Source organism: Drosophila sechellia, chromosome 3R, assembly GCF_004382195.2.
Source record: "Drosophila sechellia strain sech25 chromosome 3R, ASM438219v1, whole genome shotgun sequence".
NCBI lineage: Eukaryota > Metazoa > Arthropoda > Insecta > Diptera > Drosophilidae > Drosophila > Drosophila sechellia.
Window position 1 is genome coordinate 10,604,790 of NC_045952.1, and position 22,214 is coordinate 10,627,003.

The window sequence follows — 22,214 nt, forward strand, 5'->3', positions numbered from 1 at the left end:
TTCCTTTACTACAAATTTATATATGGTGAGTTACCAACTTCTTCCCAAAACCGATATACCCTCTCTGCAGCGCACAAATAAAAGCAACAACAAGGCCTGTTACTGTTTGGAGCTGGCGCTGTCATATTCAAATTGCTAATATGATTGGTGTTTACAGATTAGAAAACAAATATTTCACAAATATTACCACTAATAATTTTGCCATGTAAACATGGAGCGCAGGCGAGATCGGCGTCATTATCATCGTCGTGATGATCATGCCACATGATGAGGCCGCATAAATGCAGCAAGTGTGGCGATAACCTTTTGACTCCGATCCCCACATCCTTCTCCCGCCACCACCGAGATACGCGGGGCAGGGGCAGTGGAGATCTTCGCCTCGGTTTCGACTGGGCTTCGTTTTGTGCTAGTGCAAAACTGACAAATTGAATGAATAAAAGAGCAACAAGTGGTCTTGCGGCGGGCTGGTTAAACATTTTGAATGAAAATGCCGCAGTCGAGAGTCGGCCAGAGCGCATGTGGCATGCAGCATGTAGCATATATAGCATAAAGCCTAGCTGTGGCGGCCGAGGCGCAAAAACATAAATCGAAACACTTGCTGCATGGCATACACTGTGGGAAAATATCATATCAGATTATAAGAATAACACTACTTAAGCTTATTGAATGCTATTTAAATAAATTTGGAAATTTCTGACTACTAATTATTAAAGATTATAGCTTTTTACTTGAGATCTTCTAGCAAAAAAAGATTGTTTCGATAGGATACCAGCTTAAATCATCCACCGCAAAAAAAAATCTTAGATACATTTTATACAAATTATGTGATTTCTAGATACATTCCCGAATTTAAGAATTTTGGAATTTTTTCTAAGTGTCTAGTCGCCTCCCTTATGTTTCCTGCCTCAGTTTCAACCGCCCACCGACGGCTCAGCGGGCTGTGCTGTTTTTTGTTGTTTTGGCCATTTGGTGGCTTGGTGCCTCGATGCCTTGGTAGGTGTTGCCTTGTGCCTCGAACTCGAGAAAAAGAAGGAGGAGGAGGAGGAGGAATAAAGCCAAACCAAGGCGTTCAGAGCCTGGAAATGAAGTCGAAAATTGCAATTCCAAAATGTTTGCCCTCGGCTATGAAAAAAAAAACAACAAAAGTGGAGTGTGCAGTGCATTGGAGTGGTGGTCAGTCATGTGGCATCTATTCGGATTCGCACACATGTGGCATGGGTCGGCGGACTAGAGCTGGAGCTTTTCCTGCCTCTTTCTTGGATTTTGGCCTGCCTGGATTCGTTGCAATGTCTTCTGTGGTGTGTGTCGTTTAATGCGTGGCCGCCTCGCAAGGCGCTTTATTAATTCACTCGACGGTTGTTTAATATTTTTAACTCTTCGCAATACTCTTATTTCGGGAACTGTGATGACTGGATCTGTTTTGTTACATTGTAATACCTCTAACTGCAGACTTCAGAAACACTTTTCTATTCAAACTAACAACTGCAAAGAATTTGAGATACTTTGAAGATTGAGGTTATATCCAAAGGATGCATCTTTCTGCTAAGGAAAATATTATGGTTATAAACAAAGATATATTATGTAAATATCCTTTAACAACCTAGAGTTGTAGAGCATTTGTTAATCGACCTTTTAACTGGGATCTTGAATTGCTGTCTCTTTTGTTGCGGGTGCGGGTTATAGCAATGGTTGTTGTTCCTTTTGTTCGTTGGATGGTTTGTGGCATAAATCGGCCCCAGGTGCCTCGACGAGCATTTCCCACGAATTAGTGCATAAATAAAGGAGGTCAGGGCAGCCCCAGAGTTAACTAGATATTTCAAATGTTGTGGCCCAGGGGTCGTCCTTCCAGGCCATTCATTTCGTTGCCTTACCAATATCTACCCCTTCAGATAGCCACGATCTTTTCGCAATCAGAGCGAATTGCTTTATTAGCCCATGTCGAACGGAATAACAGCTTAATTCGCACTAACTGTGCAGCCCAAGGTGGTCCTTCTGGCATTTCCTTAAGCTCATTAACACCCCCTGAAAAAATATATATTAAAATCAAGTTTGGGCTAAAGCCACACGCAGCGGTTCTCACGCTGCGAAACAAAAGCGAGAGGCTCGACTTCAATTTAAGATTAGCAACAGTTAACACACAAAGGAATTGGCGGAAAGGCACCGGGATCTCATGATGATAGTGCCCTTAATAACAGCGGTCATCCTGCGCAAGGACCACACCAAAAGTTAGCCATCCCGCTGATAAGATGGCCAAGTGAGCGGTCTGCGTGCTCTGGCCAAGATCCCTTCATCGATAATCGCGCACTAAGCGTGCGTAAGTCACGTCACACACAGCTGCCAGCGGTGGGGCCACCAAGGGGTTAAGGGACCAGTCCCGCCGTCCCGGTATGAAGATCATCCGAAGATGCCGGATCGGTAAGACCTTGCCCTGGGTGCGATCGCGATAAGCGCGACTTTTGCCTCGGTACGTGCTAAGCCCCTGGGCTGCGATCATTTTAATTATACCCCATATCGGCCCGACCGGCCACGCCCATGCCCATCGGCTCCATATAGCCCCCTTCATCCGCGCCCCCCTTTCCCCTCTGGCGCTGGGGTCAAGCAACGCAAATTGCAGGCTGGGTCAATGTTTGTTTTAGCCAACCATAAATACTTAATTTGGGCAACGGTTTCGAGCTGACGAAAGCCTCGGAAAAGAAAGATATAAAAGGTCTGCCTTTGCAGCCCGAATCGAAGATACTCTCAGATGATATTTAGCAAGAGATTGTCAGTTTAAGATTTTCTACAATTTATAGTATTTTATATTATAGGTATTAGTTCCACTTAGTCCTTAGTAAAATATTCAATACGTTAAATTTATTAAAATTTAAATAGAAGAAAAGGGGCAGATACAGAGCACATATCAGTCGAGCGAGTCATCCTCCGGATCGGTGTCTCGTCGCGAGGCGGGAGCCGATGCATCCACCTCCAGATAGTCGTGCACCAGCTGGCAGATGTTCTCGGAGGCCTCGTTGAAGTTGCCCTCCTCGAGTCCTTCGCCCACATAGTGATAGACGAAGGCCCGCCGCTGATAGAGCTTGTCGAACTTGTTGACCAGGCGGCACCAGGCGATCCGGATGTTCGTGTTGTTCGAGATGGCCACGCATGCGCGATTGGTGGGCGCCAGATCGCCGCCAGGAACATAGTACGGCGGCATGTTGCTCACGCCGATCTTGAAGCCCGTGGGCGACCAGTCCACAAATCGGAAAGACCTGTTCCGCTTGATGTTCTCCAGCGCCGTATTGATCTCATTGGGTGCGATGTCACCGCGGTAGAGCAGCACACTGGCCATGTACTTGCCATGCGAGGGATTGCACCTGACCATTTGGTTGCTCATCTGGAAACACTGACCCGTTAGCTGGGCCGTCGACATATTGACGAACTGCGAGTGCGAAATGGGCACCAGTGGTGCGTAGTTGATCAGCGGATAGTGGATTCGTGGATATGGCACCAGGTTCGTCTGCAGCTCCTGAAAACTCACGGTCGATCCGCCGCCAAAACGCTGTGAGGCCGTAAAGCTGGACACCACTTGTGCGATAATCCTATTGAGATTTGTATACGTGGGAGCAGGAACATTGAGTGTATTAGCACATATGTCGTATAGAGCTTCGTTGTCCACAATAAACGATACATCCGCGCAGTCCATGGAGAAATGAGCAGCCAGCAGTGCGTTGTATGGCTCCACAATAACCGGTGAGATTCTAGGAGCAAACAAAAGTGCACATGAGTACCAGAAAACACACCAAAATGTGACCTCAACTTACGAAGGCGAAGGATACACGAGGAACTCCACCACAGTCATCTTCTTGCCAAAGTCTTCGACCAGTCTCTCCATGATGCGAGTGCCTAGCCCGGAACCAGAACCTCCGCCGATTGCCCGAAAGACTAGGAAACCCCTGAGATTTCTGCAGCGATCTGCCACGCGACGTATGGCATTCATGGAGCGATCCAACAGCTCGCTGGCCATCAGGTTGTAGCCCCTGGCAAAGTTACTGCCGCTGTCATCCTTGCCCGTGATCAAAGTATCCGGATGAAAGAGGTTGCGGTAGGAGCCGGTACGGATTTCATCTGGAAAGGAAGATAAAAAATTATATTACACAACTCAAGCTTCTGGAGGAAACATACCTATCACTGTGGGCTCCGTGTCGATCATGACGAGTCGAGGCTGCACACATGGCTGATGGCTGGTGAACTCAAAGAACGTGAGGAACGAGTCGTCCATGGACGACTGGGTAAGTCTTCCATTGGCCAAAATGCCGTGCTCCAGGCAGAAGAGCTCCCAACAGGCGTTGGCTATCTGCACACCGGCCTGGCCAATGTGGATCTGGATGATCTCCCCCTTTCCGGACATGTGTCATATCTTAATTTAAACCATTAATTTCCTTTCCAATATTCCAAAATGTTCTAAAACCAATTCCTTGACAATCTGAACTAGGAAAACTTGCCACACAACGGAGTAAGTACATAACATTGATTTATTGTCCGCGCGCGGATTAATCAGTTTTCGAAGCGTTGGATACGTGTAGATACAATTTATTAGATATACAGATATATTCTTACAATTAGTTAGGTAATTCCGTGCTCGAGTACGTTGCCGTTGTAAATTGGAATACGTTGCCGTTGTAAATTGGAATGTGTTTGAAGTCAGAATTGAATTGTCGCCACCTAGTCCTACGAAAAAATGCATCTGTATCTGTATGCAGATACGTATCTCTGTGTATAATACAATTGCAGTCGCGAGGTCAAGCTACGTAAATAATTTACAAAACATTAATAAAATTATACAAATACTTTCGGTTTGACTAGAGAGTTTACAAAGTTTATACACCTGATGTCTAAATGAGAACAGAACAGTGCATTTTACGACTATAAGTAAAAGTAAAGTAAAGTGAAAGTAAGTGAAATAATTTAATAATTTAATAGTTGTTGTGGTTGGTTGTGAGATAGAATTTAGCTTGGAAACTTTTCTTTTTGACTAGAGAAGGATTTACTTATACTAAAACTAAAATGTGGACATAATTTGTTTTATATTACAAGTTTATATTTTACAACTTGAAGTGTCTTTTTTTTAACTAAACTTTTACATTCAATAAAAGCTTTAAGTTAAATGAAATAAAATGCAGCCTAAAGTCCTAAAATGCACCGTCTTTAAGTTATTCTTGTTTATAATTTGTTCTCATGCAGCTAATTTGTTCAAGGCTTTTTTGTGTGGACTATCTAAAGAAGCGACTGTTCCAATAGAATGCGTTCGAATCCAGGTGGTGGCCCGTGCGAAAAATTATCCAAGATAATGTCCAGAATAGCGCCATTGCCCACTGAAAATAGGAAATTAGGTCAAGCTTCTCTTAAGAGTAGTAGAGGTAACTAACCATAAATGACGGGAAATAGTGCTGCTCCTCGTACATTTCGGAATGGAACCTCCAGATTCCTTCCATTGAAGTAGAAATTCAGCTCCACATGGTCAAAGGCAACGCCCACAATGTCCCCTTCATCGGGAAAGTCTCGCTGTGGCGATGCCATCAACGAATCACCGATATCCACATCGGATGGTGCCACTCCAGTGGTCATCAGCAGATCTTCCTGCTGCAAATCCTCGATGGCAATGAGACCGGCCGCTTTGGCAGCACTGTTGTTCAGGATTCCATTGCTCGTCCTCGCTGGCTGAGTGGTGCAAGCGGCCTGCACCACTGGTCGGAACTCCTCCCGGTCATTGTGCCGTGTGGCGTTATCGGAGCACAGGCACCAGGACTCTCGATCCCCGCCGCCGCTCTTGCGACTGAGATCCGTTTGCCGCGTTGCCAAGCCCACCGACCAGCTGCCTCCGTGCTGGATCTTCACCTCGAAGTAGGACTTCGACTGGACCAAAGGCGCCGTGGCCAGGACGCCTCCAGTGCCCGTTACGCGCAGCTGGTGTGACAGCAGGATAACATCAGGTCCTGCCAAATGGATGATATATTATCAGTAAGATACAAGATGCTTATTGAATGAGGATTGATCACGTATCTGAATTGTGCGATAAAACTGGGAATGTGGATATCTTTATTGGTATCACTCATTATCGAAACAAATTGGTCTTTTGGAAAAACACATTAGTTCTCTCGGAATCGCTTTAGTTGACCATTATTACGATAGTGTAACTTAATCCTTCTATATTTAGTGTAATTTTACCCATATGCGCTGCATCCAGGTGAACATCGGGTTCCCGCAGGCGACTGGTTGCCGTGGGTTTGCTCATGTGTCCTCCATTGAGACAGGTGCGTAGGCAGCAGAACATCCCCAAATCTACGAAGGTTTTCCGACTCGGTTCGTATAATCTAGTTTTTATTTGGATTTCAAAAATCGCCAATAATTTTCGCTTCTTCGCTTGGTTTTGTTTTTGTAAACAGCTGCTCTCTTTGCAGCTGATGGTCATACTGAATTTGAATTTCCTGGTATATGTTATAATTATTGGTGGAAGAGTGACGGATAGATGGCGCTAGAATAAAAATATAAATATATGTATCTATGCAATATGCAATTAACACAATTATAATTAATTTATATATGATTTTTAATATTTCAATGTTTTTTTGAAAAAATAGTTTTGAAACAGCTGTATAACTAAGTAAATGTTAAGTACGAGCGCCACCTAGTTTTCAATGCGTTTTTAGTACCTAAAATGTACTACAAAAGTATGTTGGAGAAATGGCGCTAGCGAGCGTGCGGAAAAGAGCAGAAAGAAGAAGAAAAAAGGAGCCTTAAATTTGAAATTTAAATTATTAAATGCAAATAAGTTCATTGTATAAATAATACATTTTTTAACAGCTTTCATTTTCTTTTATGCATTAAAAGTAATGCAAAATAGTTTTTATTTTATATTTGATGCAACTCTACAAATGGTCTTTGTAAATCCAGATTCTATTCCTGTTCGGCGCACTTGTCGTAGTTGGCGACCAGCTGGCGGTAAAGATTGGATACCCTGGCGCTCTTGTGGCAGACGGTTCCACCACCACGGTGTAACTGACCTTGTTGCCGGTTGATGTCGCCCACACAAATCCAATCTCCGCCGCCAACTCGCCAGTGGTAGATCAGAATGCCCGTGGGGCGAGATACCGCCCACTTGGAGTGATCCTGGGTAGTCTTAAAGTCCACCGATAGCTCCGGATTGGAAATGGACTCCACGTTGAGGATCTTGTCGGACTTATCGCAGCTATTCGGTAGATTGCCGGCACCGTCGCGCCACGCCTCCACGAAAAGACTGACATCCAGAGTGGGTGCGACCACATCGGCGTACAGCTCCACATTGGCGCGTCCACTCTTGCCAAACAGCCGGAACTTCTTGCCGTCCAAGCTGCGCACCTCCAAGTCCTTCTGGAACGGTGTTTCCGTCCGCCACTGACCATGCAGAGCCCTTTCCAGGCTCGGGAACAACTCATCGGAACGAGTGGCCAGCGGGTTACGTTGGTAGTAGAAGTGCGGTTCATTGTACACCAGAATCTGACCAACCTTCTCCAGATCCTCGCCCTTCAGTGTGACGCAGAGCATGCTCTGCGCGTACTGCTCGCCGGAAGTGGGGTAGCTGTAGTCAGGAAGCGTGGGAAACTTGGGCACCGAGTGGACAATCCAAATAGCCGTCTCCCCGTCACTGGCCACCACTCCTTTGGCATGACCACCGCTGCTGAAAACAGTTCCATTCGGCTGCTGATCGTTGTAGGCGGCCAGCAGAGTGTGGGTGGGATCGGCTTTCAAGGGGTTAAGTGTCTGGGCAGGCAGCGATAGGGGGTCACTAATGAACTTGCCCGACATCTGCCACGTGTCGTAGTTCTGGCTGGTCACGTACAGGTACTTCAAGCCACTGGTGTCCTTGCCCAAGTCGTTGTGCTGGTAGTGCTTGGGCAGCTTGTAAAGGTGCCACCTAAAATGTAAAATAAATAAATAGAAAAATGTTTATTTAATCAAGAAAACCTCTCAATCTTCGGAAATTTGTTTTTAAGATATTAAAAAAAAAGCTAATTACCATTTAATCTATTCTTAGAAATGAAAGAGTATTAAAATGATGTGATTGTTATCAAATTGATAGTGTTTGTTTTGAACTAATCGTTTGAATTAGAATTGAATTAGAAATCGTTTTAAATTAGAATTGGAATTAATTCTCTCATTTTAGAAAACAAAATTTTATACTAATTGCTTTTTAATTTCTTGTGACATAGTATTGTATCATTATTATTAATTTTTCCGCTTGAACTTGAACTCATTACATTCAATTTGTTTACCTTATCTTTTTGAATAATCTCAATTCAGCAGTATATAAATAACTAAACTACGTTGTGTTTGCAAATTGTTAATGATATGCAAACAGGGACTACAGAGAAATGAAAAAGTGTGTGAAAGGCCAATATTTATAAGTAACTTTCTAATGAGCAAATCAGCACATTAAGTAATGCAAATTGATGATTTATGAGCTAAACTCTTTATTGTTCGTTCTGTTAACCGGAATACTTACCAATCTACATCGTTTCCAGCTTCATCCTTACAGGAAACCTTAGACTTAGCTTCGGTTTGGCTGAGAAACCAAACGAGCAGCAAAATGAAACACAGAGATCGCATTGTACAGCCTTCAAGTTGCTCGGCCGGAAAACAACTAAATAAGTGTCAGTGAATCCAATCCAATCAACGTCTCTGCTCATACAGGGTGTCTCAGCCGCAGAGAGAAATCCATCTTAATCTTTTCCGGTTTCTTCACTAGGAAAAGTCCTTGCTGTTTGCCTGCTTTATCTAGCAGTTGGATTTGTAAATATGTAAATGTGCGTGGGTTTTTACGCAGCCTATCGCCACATGGTCGGCTATCTTTATTGCAAAAGATCAGTCGTACAGAGAGGTCGCTGATAAGCCAAGCAAACTAAATGCGGCTACAACGAATATATTATACCCTATTATATATGTTTGGCTTCATCTTTATGGATATTACAAGAAACTACTAAGAAGGATATTTGGCCAATCTGTATCTCATGATAAATACCTACCCATTTCCATCCATCCATCTGGCGGTGAAAAGAACTCCACTTCTTTACAATTACACAAAACAATTGTTAAAGTTTTTATTTATTATTCGTATTGTATTATTATAATTTGTCGCCTGCTGAAAACTGCGATTTGTTGCTCTGCTCCCCGTTTGCTTGGCAGGGCATATCGTTTGTGCTTTCCTCCTCGATCGTGATCGCATGAAAATATTATCGTTATCAAATTGTATAATTTGTCTTGCGGGCGAGCCCATCAGCTATTATTGAATTATATTGGAAATAAACTGTCTGGTAAATTAATTGAATTCAACTTCGTTAGTTCTTATCGCTTGGTGGCTGTCTGTGAAAAAATGGTTCACCTTTCATTCTGTTTCGGATTTCCACTGATCTGTTCTGATCCGATCTGATATGATATTATCAGATCTGTCGGTTTTGTTCTTTTCTGTTTTTCCAATCGTTTGGTATTGCCATTTAGATTTATATTTAACTTAGGTGTACCGATTTGTTATGTCATTTCTTTGGTTTCGTATGCAACAATACATTTAAACTCACAATACAATATTTTCGCTAAATATTTTTTATGTTTTTGTATCAATTTTTTCATAGTTGTTAATAATTTATTAATATTTTGTATGGTTTTTCATTTTTTTGGTTTTTCAAATATATATATAAAGAACAAGGCTGATATTTATATTTATATATATATATATATATACGAGTTTTGTTTCTGCTTTATGTAAGTTTTATAATAATATTTAGCTATGCGTTTTGGTTTTCATTTGCTTGAAAAATCAATTTGTTTTTTACAATATTAGCAAAAGATCTTTATTCGATTTGAAAAAGAAGGTCGTACTTGGTTTCGCGAAAATGTTAAATAAATGAGCCTCAAAATACACAAATACTTGCAATTTCTTGTAGTTTTTTTTTTTAGTTTTAATATCTCAATTAATATTAGTCATTATTTTCGTATTATTTACGGATAAAAGTAGACTCAACTGTTGAGTTATGCAAATAAAATTGCATTTCCCGTTAGACTTTCGGCATATTTAATAATTTTATCATTCTCCTTCTTTGTTACCTTTGAAATTTGCTGCGCCTAATTTGCGGCTGCTTTTCATTAATATATGTATATATATATAGTGTATATATATGTGTATATATAGTTTTAATCGGGCACGAGTTTGATATGTTTTGACTTGTGTTATCTCCATTTATCTGCGGTATTCGGATACCTCTCTCTGCCTTGATATTTTCAATATTCAATATCAGTTACCTTGCCTACTTAACCCTCTAAAGATACTATACATATGTCTGTCTGTATAAGATATAGATATGCATAGTACTTAAGTATTACAAATGTACAGCGATCTTCTCAGACCTGCCAGGTTGAGTACAATGCCATTCTAGTTGGCTCTCCCGTAAATGACTCAAAACTCGAAGTGGGGAGAGAGATGCATATATGTGGTATAATATATTTAATTGTATAGTTGGTTTTAATTTTCTTGCAAAAATTGTCACTAATTCAAAATTCGTTTCTTCAAAGGTTTATCGCTTGGTTGTGTGAGAGTTGGAACTCAATGAAACATAAAGGGGTTTGTTTAACGAACAAAATATAAAGTTTATTATGCGTAATTAATACCGTCAATTGAAAAGTTCTAAGTTAAGGCTACACAAATGATATAAGTATATTTATATAAGGGTTTATCATAGAGGTATACCATACATATACATATAAATTACTTAGAAATTAGTATTAAATTGTTGGTAATTTTAGTTAATTTTTTTTTAGGCAAACATAAGGCAATTTCGGGGGCAACTTAAACTAAACAGAAATCAATCAATCAAGTACGCAATAAAAGTATTTTCGAGACACAAATTATAGCCGTACAATAATAAATACAATAGAGTAGGATATATACTGTTACTGATTTTTATCGTTATGTTTACTGTTACTGTTACTGTCTTTCTATTACTGCTGCCACGTATGTAGATATGACATTACTAGGTAAGCATATAGCTAGCATTATGTAAGTAGTTCCGTAATCTATTACTAAGCTTTCAATCAGTTATGCTTGCTTCCCCCTCATTTTTTGGTAACTGCTTTCTGCCTTTTTGCGCTTACAATGTTTAAAAATTTAAAAACCACATCAAAACATATCGGTTGTATGTTCCTTAATAATGTTGCTTGTAAAAGTTTTCTTCTCGCTTTGTTCTTTATCCGTTTTGCTGATATGTATTTGTTATTTTCTCATCATTTGTAATTATTATTAGGTTTTCGTTTGTTTCAAAAATGTTTTAATATATGCGTATGTATATTCATATAATGTTCCCATAATTCATATTGTTTAGTTTAGTTTTTCTGTCATTCATTTTAGCTTGCTCTAGTTTATCCTTTACGAGCTAGGTTTTCATCTGTGTTTTCGAGATATTCCCAATTTTTAGTTTAATATTTGCATGCTGCAGATTTGTAAGATCTGCATGTATATAGAGCTATGAAATTTAGTTTAAAGAATGTCTGGAAATCAAGCCTCGAAATGGTTTTTTTTCTATTTGGGGGTGGGGACTGAACAACCTTGCCAACGCGCTGGTTTTCCCTCTTCCTATCGCTTCCTATCTTCAATGAAAATTGCACAAGATTTTCCCAGATGCACACACACGCACGCACACACACTGTTGCACACTCACACACTTATGCGTACTTCCATTGCTTTTGTTGCATACTTTTGGGCTCGTCGACCACACTAGGCGCTAAAAATTAATTTCGAAAATATTTGTTTCGTACTTTAGCATCTATCGATTTTTGTTTCGTTATTTATGCTTATTTGTAGTTGTAAATATTTTTGTTTTCCATCGTCGGGCTTTTTGTTTTTCTTAATTGTTTTTGAAAGGCGCAATTTTATGATATGCATTAGTATATTATGTATAATTAAACATTTTTCCTTGCTTACACGCTAAAACTTTAACTAATTTACTTGTCTTTGTGGTGAGCGTGTGCGTGTGTGTGTGTGTGTGTTAGGATTACAGACTTATAAGTAGACCTCTGTTCTTAACTCCGAATGATGATGCCTCTCAAACCAACGCGATGCTGGCGAAGAGATGATATTTTTGGGCAAGAGGAAAGCACGAAATGTAATTGGACGGAATATGCATTTTACATTCGACTAAAGTTAGACGGGAAATAATGTAATTAAATATTTAAAGAAAAATTGTATGGAAAATAGGGCTAAAACAGTACCAATTAGTAAATGTTTCTTTTTTTGTTTCATATTTCCTTCTAACAATTGTGGTTTTTTGTTTCAAATATGCCTTTGGTATGTCTAGTCACGTTTACCCTAAACTAAGCTTTAAAAACGTTTAAAATTAGTTGATTTACTCGTGGGTTTCTTCTGTTTTTGTTCAACAAATTGTGTGTGAATTGGTTAACATAACTTGTTTAATTAGTAAGGACAACTTTGGTAAAAATTTAAGATTTTATCCGTATATATATACTTATATTGGTTTAAACAAGGCTGAACGAACTCTTTCGAAAACCATTCGAAAATTATGATGTAAAAAGCTTGCTTACAATTTGTTTTCGTATTTAACTATATATAGTTGTTAGCCTTTAAGCTTTACATTGTTTTTATTAATTAATTATAGTTGGTTTCTGCTGTTCTGCTGCTCTTGCATTTAGTTACAATAGAATTTGTCTTTGTCGCTTTCTTATGCTTTGTTACGTAAGATGATATGCCATTGATTTTATTTACTCGTCCTTGTTTGTTGTTACCTCTTAAACACTCTCCCCACCCTCGCACGGTATCCGATATTCGATCCCTACGCATCCGATCTCGTCCTGCGCCCTCCCTCCCACTAAATCGATCGTTGGTTTAGCAAGAAATGTGATTTGATTGTTCTAGCATTTCGAAAGTTGGTTAGGAATAGTTTCTCACTATGTAAATGGAGTCCTGCAGATTTGGGGGCCTCTAGTAAAGTTCAAGTCTTTGTAGGGGAAACGCTGAAAAGTCTCAACCAAAAGTGGCAGAAAGAAAACATAGAGTTCTGGGCGGAAAGTTTGGAGTGTCCTGTGCCAGCAGTTTCAGCATTTCTGGTTTCCTGTTTCTTAAAAATTGTTTTTTTCGAGTCTTTGCTTCACTACAGCGCACGTGCAACGTTCATCCCATGTCGTCGATAGGTCTTATCGGGTAAATTTGAAATTCACATTTAAATTTTGTTATGCTTACGTTTGTAACAAATAAATTTCGAAACCAGCTTTCAGTATTCCTCAATATAAATTTAAATTTATACGATGACGTCGACTACTCGTTGTGGTTTGTTTTGTAGAATTTTCTTGTTGAGTAACATTTTGAAAATTTACCTTACTAGTTATACAATTATTACATTAATGCATACATTTAAATTGTTTTCTTTTGGTTTTTTTTTTTGTTTCATATTACTTTTCATAATTCTAGAAAGAGAGCTATTTAAAGGGCACATTCGGTTAAGCTATAATTATATACTTTTCTTCCTCCCTACACTTTGTTCATAATTTATTTTCTTACGCTGTTTGATATATCATAAAATTAGAAATTATGAGATTAATACGAATTTCATATCTCAATTCCTTGTGTGAAAAGTCGGTTAGGTTTCGGGAGTTTTGAATGAAGGGGAAGAAGTAACAATAAATGAAACATTTCACAAACAAAAACTTCAAACAAAATCAATTCATCAAGCTACAAAAGAACATTAAATGGATATTGAATAACAAACAAATTCTCGATCAGCTTGCTCTATATATATGTTTGTATATATAGGTTTATGTATATACGTGTGTATTCGTTTATAGGGGGCATATCGGCTGTATTTGCAACTAACTTAGTTAAGTAGTTCGCTCAGCTTTCGATCTATGGTAAATTGTATATTTTACTACAAGTTTATCCCGTTTTTGGTTTTCACTACAAATTTTTTGTTGCCTGTCGAAAAATTTCACTAAACTGGGGTTATACACGGCTGCTTCCTCTGCGTCACATATAAATTAACTTCTTTTTGCATTTTTGTTTTTAGTTTTTTTTTTTTGGATTTTTCAACATTTTTTTCTTTGTATGCCTAGAACTAAAGGTTCTTACTTCTCGCATGAATCCGTTGCATGCGGAGCTTCTTTGCCTCGATTTTCTCAAACTCAAATGTGGCCACTTCAGGCTGCTATGTGACTGACTGCCGGCAGCACGTACGAGTAGATGTGGTGCGGCTGCATCTGCTGCTGCTGTTGGTGGTGCGGCTGGTGGAGCTGATGTGGGTGGTGGTGCGGCGGCGTCGTCGTCGTCGTCGCATAAGGTCAGGTTGCTGTCGGCGTCATCAAGAACTGCTGCTGATGGTGATGATGATGGTGGTGTTGGTGGCTCAGGTGCTGCTGCTGTGCCTGCTGTTGCTGCTGCTGGTGGTGCTGCTGCTGCTGTTGCTGGTGGTGCGCTGTCTGGTGGCTGTGGTGGTAGTGCTGCGCTGCTGTGTGGTGGTGCTGCTGCTGTTGCTGCTGCGTCTGGTGGTGCACTTGCGTCTGCTGTTGCTGCATCTCGCGCTCTAGCTTTTTAGCGAGCAAATCATGCCGTGATTCCATACCCGCTCCTCTGGAAATAATTTGCAAAGTGAGAGGCACAATTAGTTTTTGTCAGTGTAAGTGGTCCAACTACGGGTTTCGGCGGTGCTGGCTATTTAAGTGGTTATTTGGGAACTACTCATGCTCAGTATTCTAAATCACTTTTTATGGCTTCTAATTTTCTATTTATTTTAATTAGTTAGGGTAAATATAAATAAAATTACTTTAATATTAAAAAAATATAAATAAAAAATAAATTTAATTTAGATATAGACTTTAAAATAACTAAAAAAGTTACAATAAAATCTAGTCAAACATTTTAATCTATATATAATATAGTAAAGTTCATTTAGGCAGGAAAACCTTCATTTTAGAGTTTTCTTACTTAAAACTTAAATAAATTGTTGTACTTTTGTACTTTATGAAATCCAATTTTCCATTAGTTAGTGATAAAATTTATGGCAGCTCGGGCATGCTCACCCCTCGATATGCAAATTGATTTTCAAACGACCTACAATAAAGTAAAGTACCGACCATGCCTTGAACAGAAGTGGTTTAAAGCCCGAACGTTTAACGTGGTTGGGTTAAGTGGTGGGGCAGTCAAGTGGGTTATGTGTATGGCAATATAGGTGTGGCATGCTGCGTTTAATTTTGCATTTTTTATAAAGCTGTTGCCACTGCTGCCGTGTCTTTTTCTTGCAGCAAATTGAAAAACATATTTATGTGGCCGTTTGGCATTTGAAGTACGTGAGTCAAAGCCCACGTTATGTGGAGATAGAGTGGGGCAGTCTCCCAGCGGAAGCTGGCATTTAGGAAACGGATGTCTCTGAGGAAGTCCCAGCAGCACCTCCTCTGGACCCGCTCCATTCCCATTCCCCTTCCCCCACCTCGTTATGGCTGCCAACTTTTTGTGTGCTACAATTTGTGTTTAAATGCGGCTCCAATTGTAATGGCCAAACTCATATGGTTTTGGCCATCCCTTAGGTAGGTTCTTACTTGTTGTTGCTGATTGCTGCTGGATTGTTGCTTGCTGCTGAAGCTGCTGCTGTTGCTGTTGCTGTTGTGGTGTTGGTGGTGGAGGTAGCATGCAAAGTAAACGGGCAAGCTTAACAATAACAATTTGCTAAATTTTATAAATAGTTAATGGGTTTCCCCTTTTATATTTTGGATTTGGGTTTCAGGTTCTGGGCTCTTGGTTTTGGTTTGGGGTCATGCATATACGTGGGCCTTTCGGGCCTGTAAAAACCTTTTTGCGGATTGAAAGGCTTATTCTAATATTAATGGGCCAAGGGCTAAGCGTGTGTGCAGTTTAGTGGAGCAACTTAATGATAATGATGGGGGTTAGATTACGCTACACAGACATACATAGAAGAAACTTGGTTCATTTGGTTCACCCAGAATAATACATACGTCTCTAAAGAGATGATTTTGGTGGTGCTGATTTGGATGATGAAGTTGGTGGTGCTGTAGTGAGTTAACAACAACGCTAGTGGTGCTGCTGTGGGTGGTGGTGCTTGCTGCTGTGCATGGTGCTGCCACGGTCAGTTGGAGTTGCTGCTGCTGCTGATGTTGCTGCTGCAGGTGCATCTGCTGCTGCAGTTGCTGCATCTGGAGTTGCTGCTGCTGCTGCTGCTGTGCCGACGGCGGTGGTGCTGGGACCAGCAGATGCTCGACCCCCCCACCGCCGTTCAGGATGTACATGGGTGCTGGTGGTGGCGGTGGTGCAGCAGTAGCAGCAACAGCAGTGGGTGGTGGTGGTGGCGGTGCCTTGGTGTTCATTATGGTCACCTCGTTGATCATTTTGCTGCGCGCAAACTCGATGCGGATGGAACCGCGATCCGAGCTGAGCAGATATTTACCCTGCAGCTGCTGCATGGCCTGAGACGCGGTCGGTGGGTCCTTGAACTCGATGAATGCCACCGGATGTTGCTGCAACGCAGCGTTGTTGTGGTTGCTGTTGCTGCTGCCACTGCCGTTACTGGTGGAGCAGCTTGAGCCAGTTGCTGTTGCCATGGCTGGTGGTTCAGGAGCAGTCGCAGTCGCAGTCGCAGTCGCAGATGTGGTTGTTGTTGTGGAGTAGGAAGTTGAAGTTGGTTTGGTTGAGGTCAGAGTTGAAGACAAAGTAATAGGCATAGAATTTGTGATTGGGTGCGTACCTTTTGTGTGCATTCGTAGGCGACAAAAGCCAGGCATACTGTGCATATTATTTATCATATATTGGGTATATATAATTTGTTGTTAGATATATATGTCGGTTATCATGTATCATACAAGAAGAGTGATCGGGTGGGATGGTGGGCAACAAACGAACCAAGGAAGAGAACGCAAAAGTTTTCGGTTAGTACTCGGTTAAGAAAGTTCACAAAGTGCCATCAAGAGTGGTGGTTGTTATGGTGGTTATGTGTGATCGTGATCGGGTGGTTTATACTGTGGTGATGGTTTCCAGTGATCCCAGTGCAGTTTTCATTGTGTCTCAAAAAGATTACAAAGTACGTTTGGCATTATTCGCGTGCAATTTACCTAGAGAACACCTCCTTCAGCTCGTGCTCGGACACGAATTGCCCCAGATTGGCCACAAACAGCGTGGAGCAGGGCGCATTGGCCGCGATCTGTGGATTGCCCGGATGACTGGCGTTGTTCGTGGATCCAGCCGGGCTGGCCAGCGCCGGACTCGACAGATAGTGATGATGTGAGGCAGCAGCCGCTGCAGCGGCACTTGCAGCGGCCGTCGCAGCAGCACTCTGCGGTGCCGCAGCAGCGGTGGCCGCTCCCCCGCCTCCGCCGGCTGCTGCAGCTGCCGCAGCCGCAGCCATGTGAGCCATCGCAGCTCCGGGATGAATAGCAGTTGTCTGATGATGTGGCGGCATGGTCATTTGAGTCTGCAAAGTGGGGTAGGAGTATTAATAATCTTTCTCCCTTAGATGTTTCTATTTTTATTGGAAATAGTGACACTTACTTGATGCATCGGCTGCTCCATTACTTTGTCTGTATTTAGTCAGAGATAGGAGCGCACTGGCACCTGCGGGTGCAGGGCCGGATGCACTAGCGTTGCATGCTGCAGTGCAGCAGCTCCTGGCAATTCGGCGGCGGCGGCTGCCGAATAGGCTAGCGGATGATGCCATAGCTCCGGTCCGCCCGGAAAGAAGGGACCGCCCAGATCTGCGAGTCGAGAAGAGAAATAGTGGGGTAAATCAGATGGCAGCTCACCTAAGTGGGGTACTAATTGAGTATTAAACACTGGTTTTAGTTGACAAAAATCTAAATGGTAAAAACAAGAACGGTTTCCAAACGAAAAAAAAAATATATATTAAGAAATGATTTTTATGCTTAAAGTTCGTTGCCTCAGTCTTTTGTTAAAACAGCTTATTTGTCAATGACTCTAAATTTAATCTCTGTAAGTTAATTAATTGTTTTAAACATTTCTTAGGATGAAGCTATAGAAGCCTATCTATTCAGTACTAACTTTTAGCTCTTTGGCTTATTTTTTTCTATTTTTTGTAGGCGTGTATGGTCTTTTCGTGTGTGAGTTGCACAAAGTGTGGCAAGTGATCAAAGTGCAGTACATTATATATAGATGTTGTAGTTATCGTGGCTGTAACCTAGTTGGGAGTATAAACATAACGCAATAGCGAAGTATGCAGGTAGATATAGCATACAAAAGTATTTACGATATATATTTGCTGTTATATATATATATGTATGTATATATATTTAAAGTTGTGTGCACTTGAAGCTAGTTTGGTTTTGTTTTGTTCGTTTCCATATATAACATTTTCAACTGCTCAATTGTTGGATAGATCGGTGTAAGAGTGTGCGAGTGTTCGGTGTGTTTGTGTGTGGTTTTGTCAATAGTTAGGAGGAGGTGCTCGAGTACGCCTTCGGTTCGGATTTCTTGTACCCTTAAACATAGTATCGGCATTTCATAGATATCAACTACATACTCAAAAGGAAAACAAAACAAACTCAAAGAAATTAGCAGCTGCCGAGTTCTTTTGCTTTTGATAATTTCTCGTTACTGTTTTTATATTTATTTTATTTTTTGTTCATTTTTTTTTTTGTTTTTTACTTACGTCCAGTGAGTGGGTGCATCAATGCAGGATGTGAGGCTGTTGTCGCTGTATTGGGCTGTGGTTTGGGTTTGCTCACTTTCGTGTTACTCTTGGCGAATTCCAAGCGAATTGTTTGGGGCATATCGGGATCGAAGCGTACACCCTGCTGTAAATGATCAGATCAAAATACAGCGGTTTGTATTTTCCATTGTTTTCTTTTTATTTTTTCAAGTAATTTATTCTTTCGGCAAAGTTCAAAGGTTTCGTGGGAGACTTTTCAAGTAGTTCTTTTGCAACAATTCGCCAAAAATAATTTTGAATGTCGCGTGAAAGTAACGTTAACAACAAAAAACAAAAAAAACTGTGTTCAAACTTGTGTTTCTTATTTTTTGACTTTGAGAGCTATTGCTTGGGGTTTTTTTTCGGGGGCGGGAGACATTCAACGCGTAGCATTTGTATTACGTGGTGCCTGCTCGGTAATCTGAGTTTTGGTTTTGGGGGTCGTGACAGCTGGTTTTGGCTAAGTGTGGCAATGGATTGGGGTCTTTTGGGGGAAAATCACTTGAATCGGTAAAAATTCTAGTAATCAAATCAAATTTCAATATTTTTCAATCACAGTTTTGATAATGCTACAAAAATCCTAATACTGTCCTTATGCAAATGATTTGATTTTAAAATCAGAATGATTTTTCTAAACATAAACAATCAATACACATTTTTTGTTCCCTTAAAAAGTTTGAAAATATCGATATTTGGGATAATTTCTGAAAAATGTATCTTTGAACTAAATATTCTTTGCTGCTCTTAGTTTTATTTCAAGGCAAACTATATAATGACTCAAAAATGCTTTTAGCTTGAAGTCAGGACATCGGGATCTCCAAGGGTAATTATAAGTTGTTTCAAGGAACTTTAGGTGCTCTTCCAGGGGCGGCTGGCTTTTGGGGGGCGTGGCTGGGGGACATGCACCACAGGCTTGAGACGTTGCTTTTCGTTTGTTGGTGCTTTTTGCTTTGTCATTTTGCAGATTTTTTGCCAGAGATGGAGGTGTGTGTGTGTGGGTGTGATGAGTGTACCAGTTTACGTGTGTATTTGTGTTCTCTGCGTGTCAAAGAGTTTTCGTAGAATGAGCAAATAATAGGAGGGGATGCAGATACCAAAAACAATAAGACAACTCAATGGCAAGTTAGAGAGAGATATATAGAACGACAGAGAGAGAGAGATATATAGAGATACATAGAGAGAGAGAGAGAGCGGGACAGCAAAGGCTAGACAGAGAGGGAAACACTTAATGCGATTTTGTGAATTTTAAGATTCTTTCTTTCAAATGCAAGCACGTGTTCGTGTGAATCGTTTTTTGTTTGTTTGTTCGTATTTTGTTTGCTATCATTTGTTTTTTTGTTTGGTGATTTTTGATTTTTGGGTGATGCAAAAGGAGCTTGCAGCTCGATTTTTGAGCAGCGGCAACGGGGGCCTAAAGGTATTTAAGCCAGGCAATACGATTATACAAGTATTTTGGTTGTTTTCGTAGTTTCAGTACTTTTTCATTGGGTGCTTTACAGTTCTTATGTTATGTGTGTAGGTTTCATTTGCTCTTGTCGCTGAGAAAATATTTCTGGGATTTTCTGTTTTTATCGCATTGCTCATACAAATTTGCTAAATCATTTTGGTGTTTTTTCGATTATAAAAGGTACAGAGATATGGGTGTATATGTTGTGCATATTTACCTGCAGATCCTGTTTAGCTGCCTCAGCTCCAGCTCTTGTATGGAATGTCACAAAGCCAACGGGCTGTAAATATTTTTGAAAATCATTAAAACATTGAAAGGTAAATTGAAAAACAAAAAAAATTCCAGGATATATGATTTAAAAATAAAGAAATAATGATAGTAGAAGAAAACGTTTACTCACCGATGCAGTTTTGCCATTTTTGCTAGTTACTTTCAAAAGAGATCCTTCATAGCCCTGTTCGTGTGTAAATGTTGCATTAATAAATGGTTTAACTTAGTTTAAATATATGGCAAACCCACCTCATAGGCTCTGAATAACAAATAGAGCTCGCGCGGCTTGGCGTCCATGGGCAAACCACTGACGAAAAGTGTGCGAACCTGCAATGATGACAAGATAGATAGAGAATCGTTAGATGATTGCTAGTTCGCAAAACCAATTTCCCATGATTACATAATTAAGTTGAAACTGTCACGTTGTCGCTGCGAAAACACAAATACAACCTTCAGCCTCAATTTTCAACTTCAAATGTTTGTAATGCGCTTTGTGCGCCACCAAACCCGCTGTGCCCCTCATTTGGCCAAAAAGTTCATGACACCAAACGCACACGACATTGCAAAGGGGAGGGGGGGTGGCAAATGGGTGCGGGTGGGGGTCACATGAAACCAAATGGAATAAGCGCCATAAACGCTGAATTCATTATGACAACGCCAGAGACGTGACTCTTGTTCGTTGGACGCAAGGGGGGATGGTTGGGGCAGATGGGTGTGGCAAGTAGGGACCAGGGGAATACGTATTACAGGTGAGTCAGGTAAAACAAACCAACACACACATGTGCCGTGCTGCAGGGACTAAATGAGTCCCCAGTTCTGACAGCTTTTTATTTTTAACACCTAGGCGAAAATGTTTGAGTCGAGGTGGGGAGCGTTACATTTGAGCGATGTGACTGTGAATGTATGCAACTGGGTTACATTTCCACTCGCTCTGCTTAATTTCGTCCTTTTTTCGGGCTGGCATTTTGTGCTGAGCGGGTGAATTTACTTTGTTGCTGGTCTTTAAAGTTGTAGCGTCATTAGCTTAAAGGTAAAATGTATAATGGTTTCAGTCTAAACAAGAAAAACATGTAGTATTGCACTCAGCTGGTATCTTCAGCTAATTTAAAGCATAATTGTGCAGCTAATTCAAACATTTTCTTAAAAAAATACATATTTGAGAACTAGCTAGCATACATTCTATAAATTTCATTAGGCCTTCTATCTTTCTATTCAAGTTCATTTCTGATTCCGATCATGGTCACGACTGGCTTTTTTAAAATCTACACCTTCCATGACAATGAAGTTTACATTTTTCCGACCAACTGATTTTTCCCAGTTTTTTATCCCCTTGCGGCGCACATGTAGTGTTCAAAATTAAAACGTGTTCTATCATTGCCATCTACCTACTTCTTTTTGTTTTCCCTGCTGTAATCTACTGCAAACTCTGTCCTTGTTTGTTTTAAATTTGTTTTTATAGAAATAGCGATACAGGTTGGCAACATGTCACGCATACTATCTATTAGGAAAATTCGGAGTAGCTGTATGCAGGGAAAAATCTCCCATCGCAGATGAAAATTCAAGTGCAGCCAAAAAGATAAGAAACGCCGACAAGAGCAGCTTGTATTTGTCCACTGTCTAACCGCTCATAAATTAATTAGGAAAAGTCCTGCCTCAAACTTCAGCGGAAAAACAAAAACCGAATTCTGCTGGGGGGGGGTGGGGTCCTAGGTGGTTTAGGAAAACGCCGAGCATGGTCAGTTAAATAGCAATTTAAATTAATTTTTATGCACTAAGCGGTCGGC

At 40.7% G+C, this 22,214-nt stretch overlaps 4 protein-coding genes across 4 annotated transcripts in view; all 4 read right to left on the reverse strand.

The window, feature by feature from the left end:
* Window positions 1-2,831: 2,831 nt before the first annotated feature.
* LOC6616667 (tubulin alpha-3 chain) lies at window positions 2,832-4,484 on the reverse strand. The gene is made up of 3 exons (XM_002040986.2): window positions 4,162-4,484; window positions 3,801-4,104; window positions 2,832-3,737 (listed from the first exon to the last, which is right to left on the reverse strand). The coding sequence occupies exons 1-3, from the start codon at window positions 4,385-4,387 to the stop codon at window positions 2,900-2,902; spliced, it is 1,368 nt and encodes a 455-aa protein (XP_002041022.1). The 5' UTR covers window positions 4,388-4,484; the 3' UTR covers window positions 2,832-2,899.
* Window positions 4,485-4,553: 69 nt separating this feature from the next.
* On the reverse strand, window positions 4,554-6,432 carry LOC6616668 (SPRY domain-containing protein 7). The gene is made up of 3 exons (XM_032722157.1): window positions 6,205-6,432; window positions 5,406-5,972; window positions 4,554-5,351 (listed from the first exon to the last, which is right to left on the reverse strand). The coding sequence occupies exons 1-3, from the start codon at window positions 6,308-6,310 to the stop codon at window positions 5,254-5,256; spliced, it is 771 nt and encodes a 256-aa protein (XP_032578048.1). The 5' UTR covers window positions 6,311-6,432; the 3' UTR covers window positions 4,554-5,253.
* A 445-nt stretch (window positions 6,433-6,877) lies between these two features.
* On the reverse strand, window positions 6,878-8,663 carry LOC6616669 (plancitoxin-1). Its single transcript, XM_002040988.2, has 2 exons — window positions 8,519-8,663; window positions 6,878-7,930 (listed from the first exon to the last, which is right to left on the reverse strand). Exons 1-2 carry the CDS (start codon window positions 8,620-8,622, stop codon window positions 6,934-6,936), a joined length of 1,101 nt encoding a protein of 366 aa, XP_002041024.1. The 5' UTR covers window positions 8,623-8,663; the 3' UTR covers window positions 6,878-6,933.
* A 5,855-nt stretch (window positions 8,664-14,518) lies between these two features.
* The window catches only part of LOC6616671 (protein couch potato), a gene marked incomplete at its 5' end in the record, with an annotated part of 46,040 nt that continues 38,344 nt past the window's right edge, over window positions 14,519-22,214 (reverse strand). The window contains 9 exon segments of the mRNA XM_032722540.1: window positions 14,519-14,635; window positions 16,015-16,619; window positions 16,761-16,798; window positions 17,125-17,483; window positions 17,561-17,763; window positions 18,675-18,819; window positions 20,378-20,440; window positions 20,561-20,614; window positions 20,680-20,757. Coding sequence (XP_032578431.1) covers window positions 14,609-14,635; window positions 16,015-16,619; window positions 16,761-16,798; window positions 17,125-17,483; window positions 17,561-17,763; window positions 18,675-18,819; window positions 20,378-20,440; window positions 20,561-20,614; window positions 20,680-20,757 — 1,572 coding nt within the window.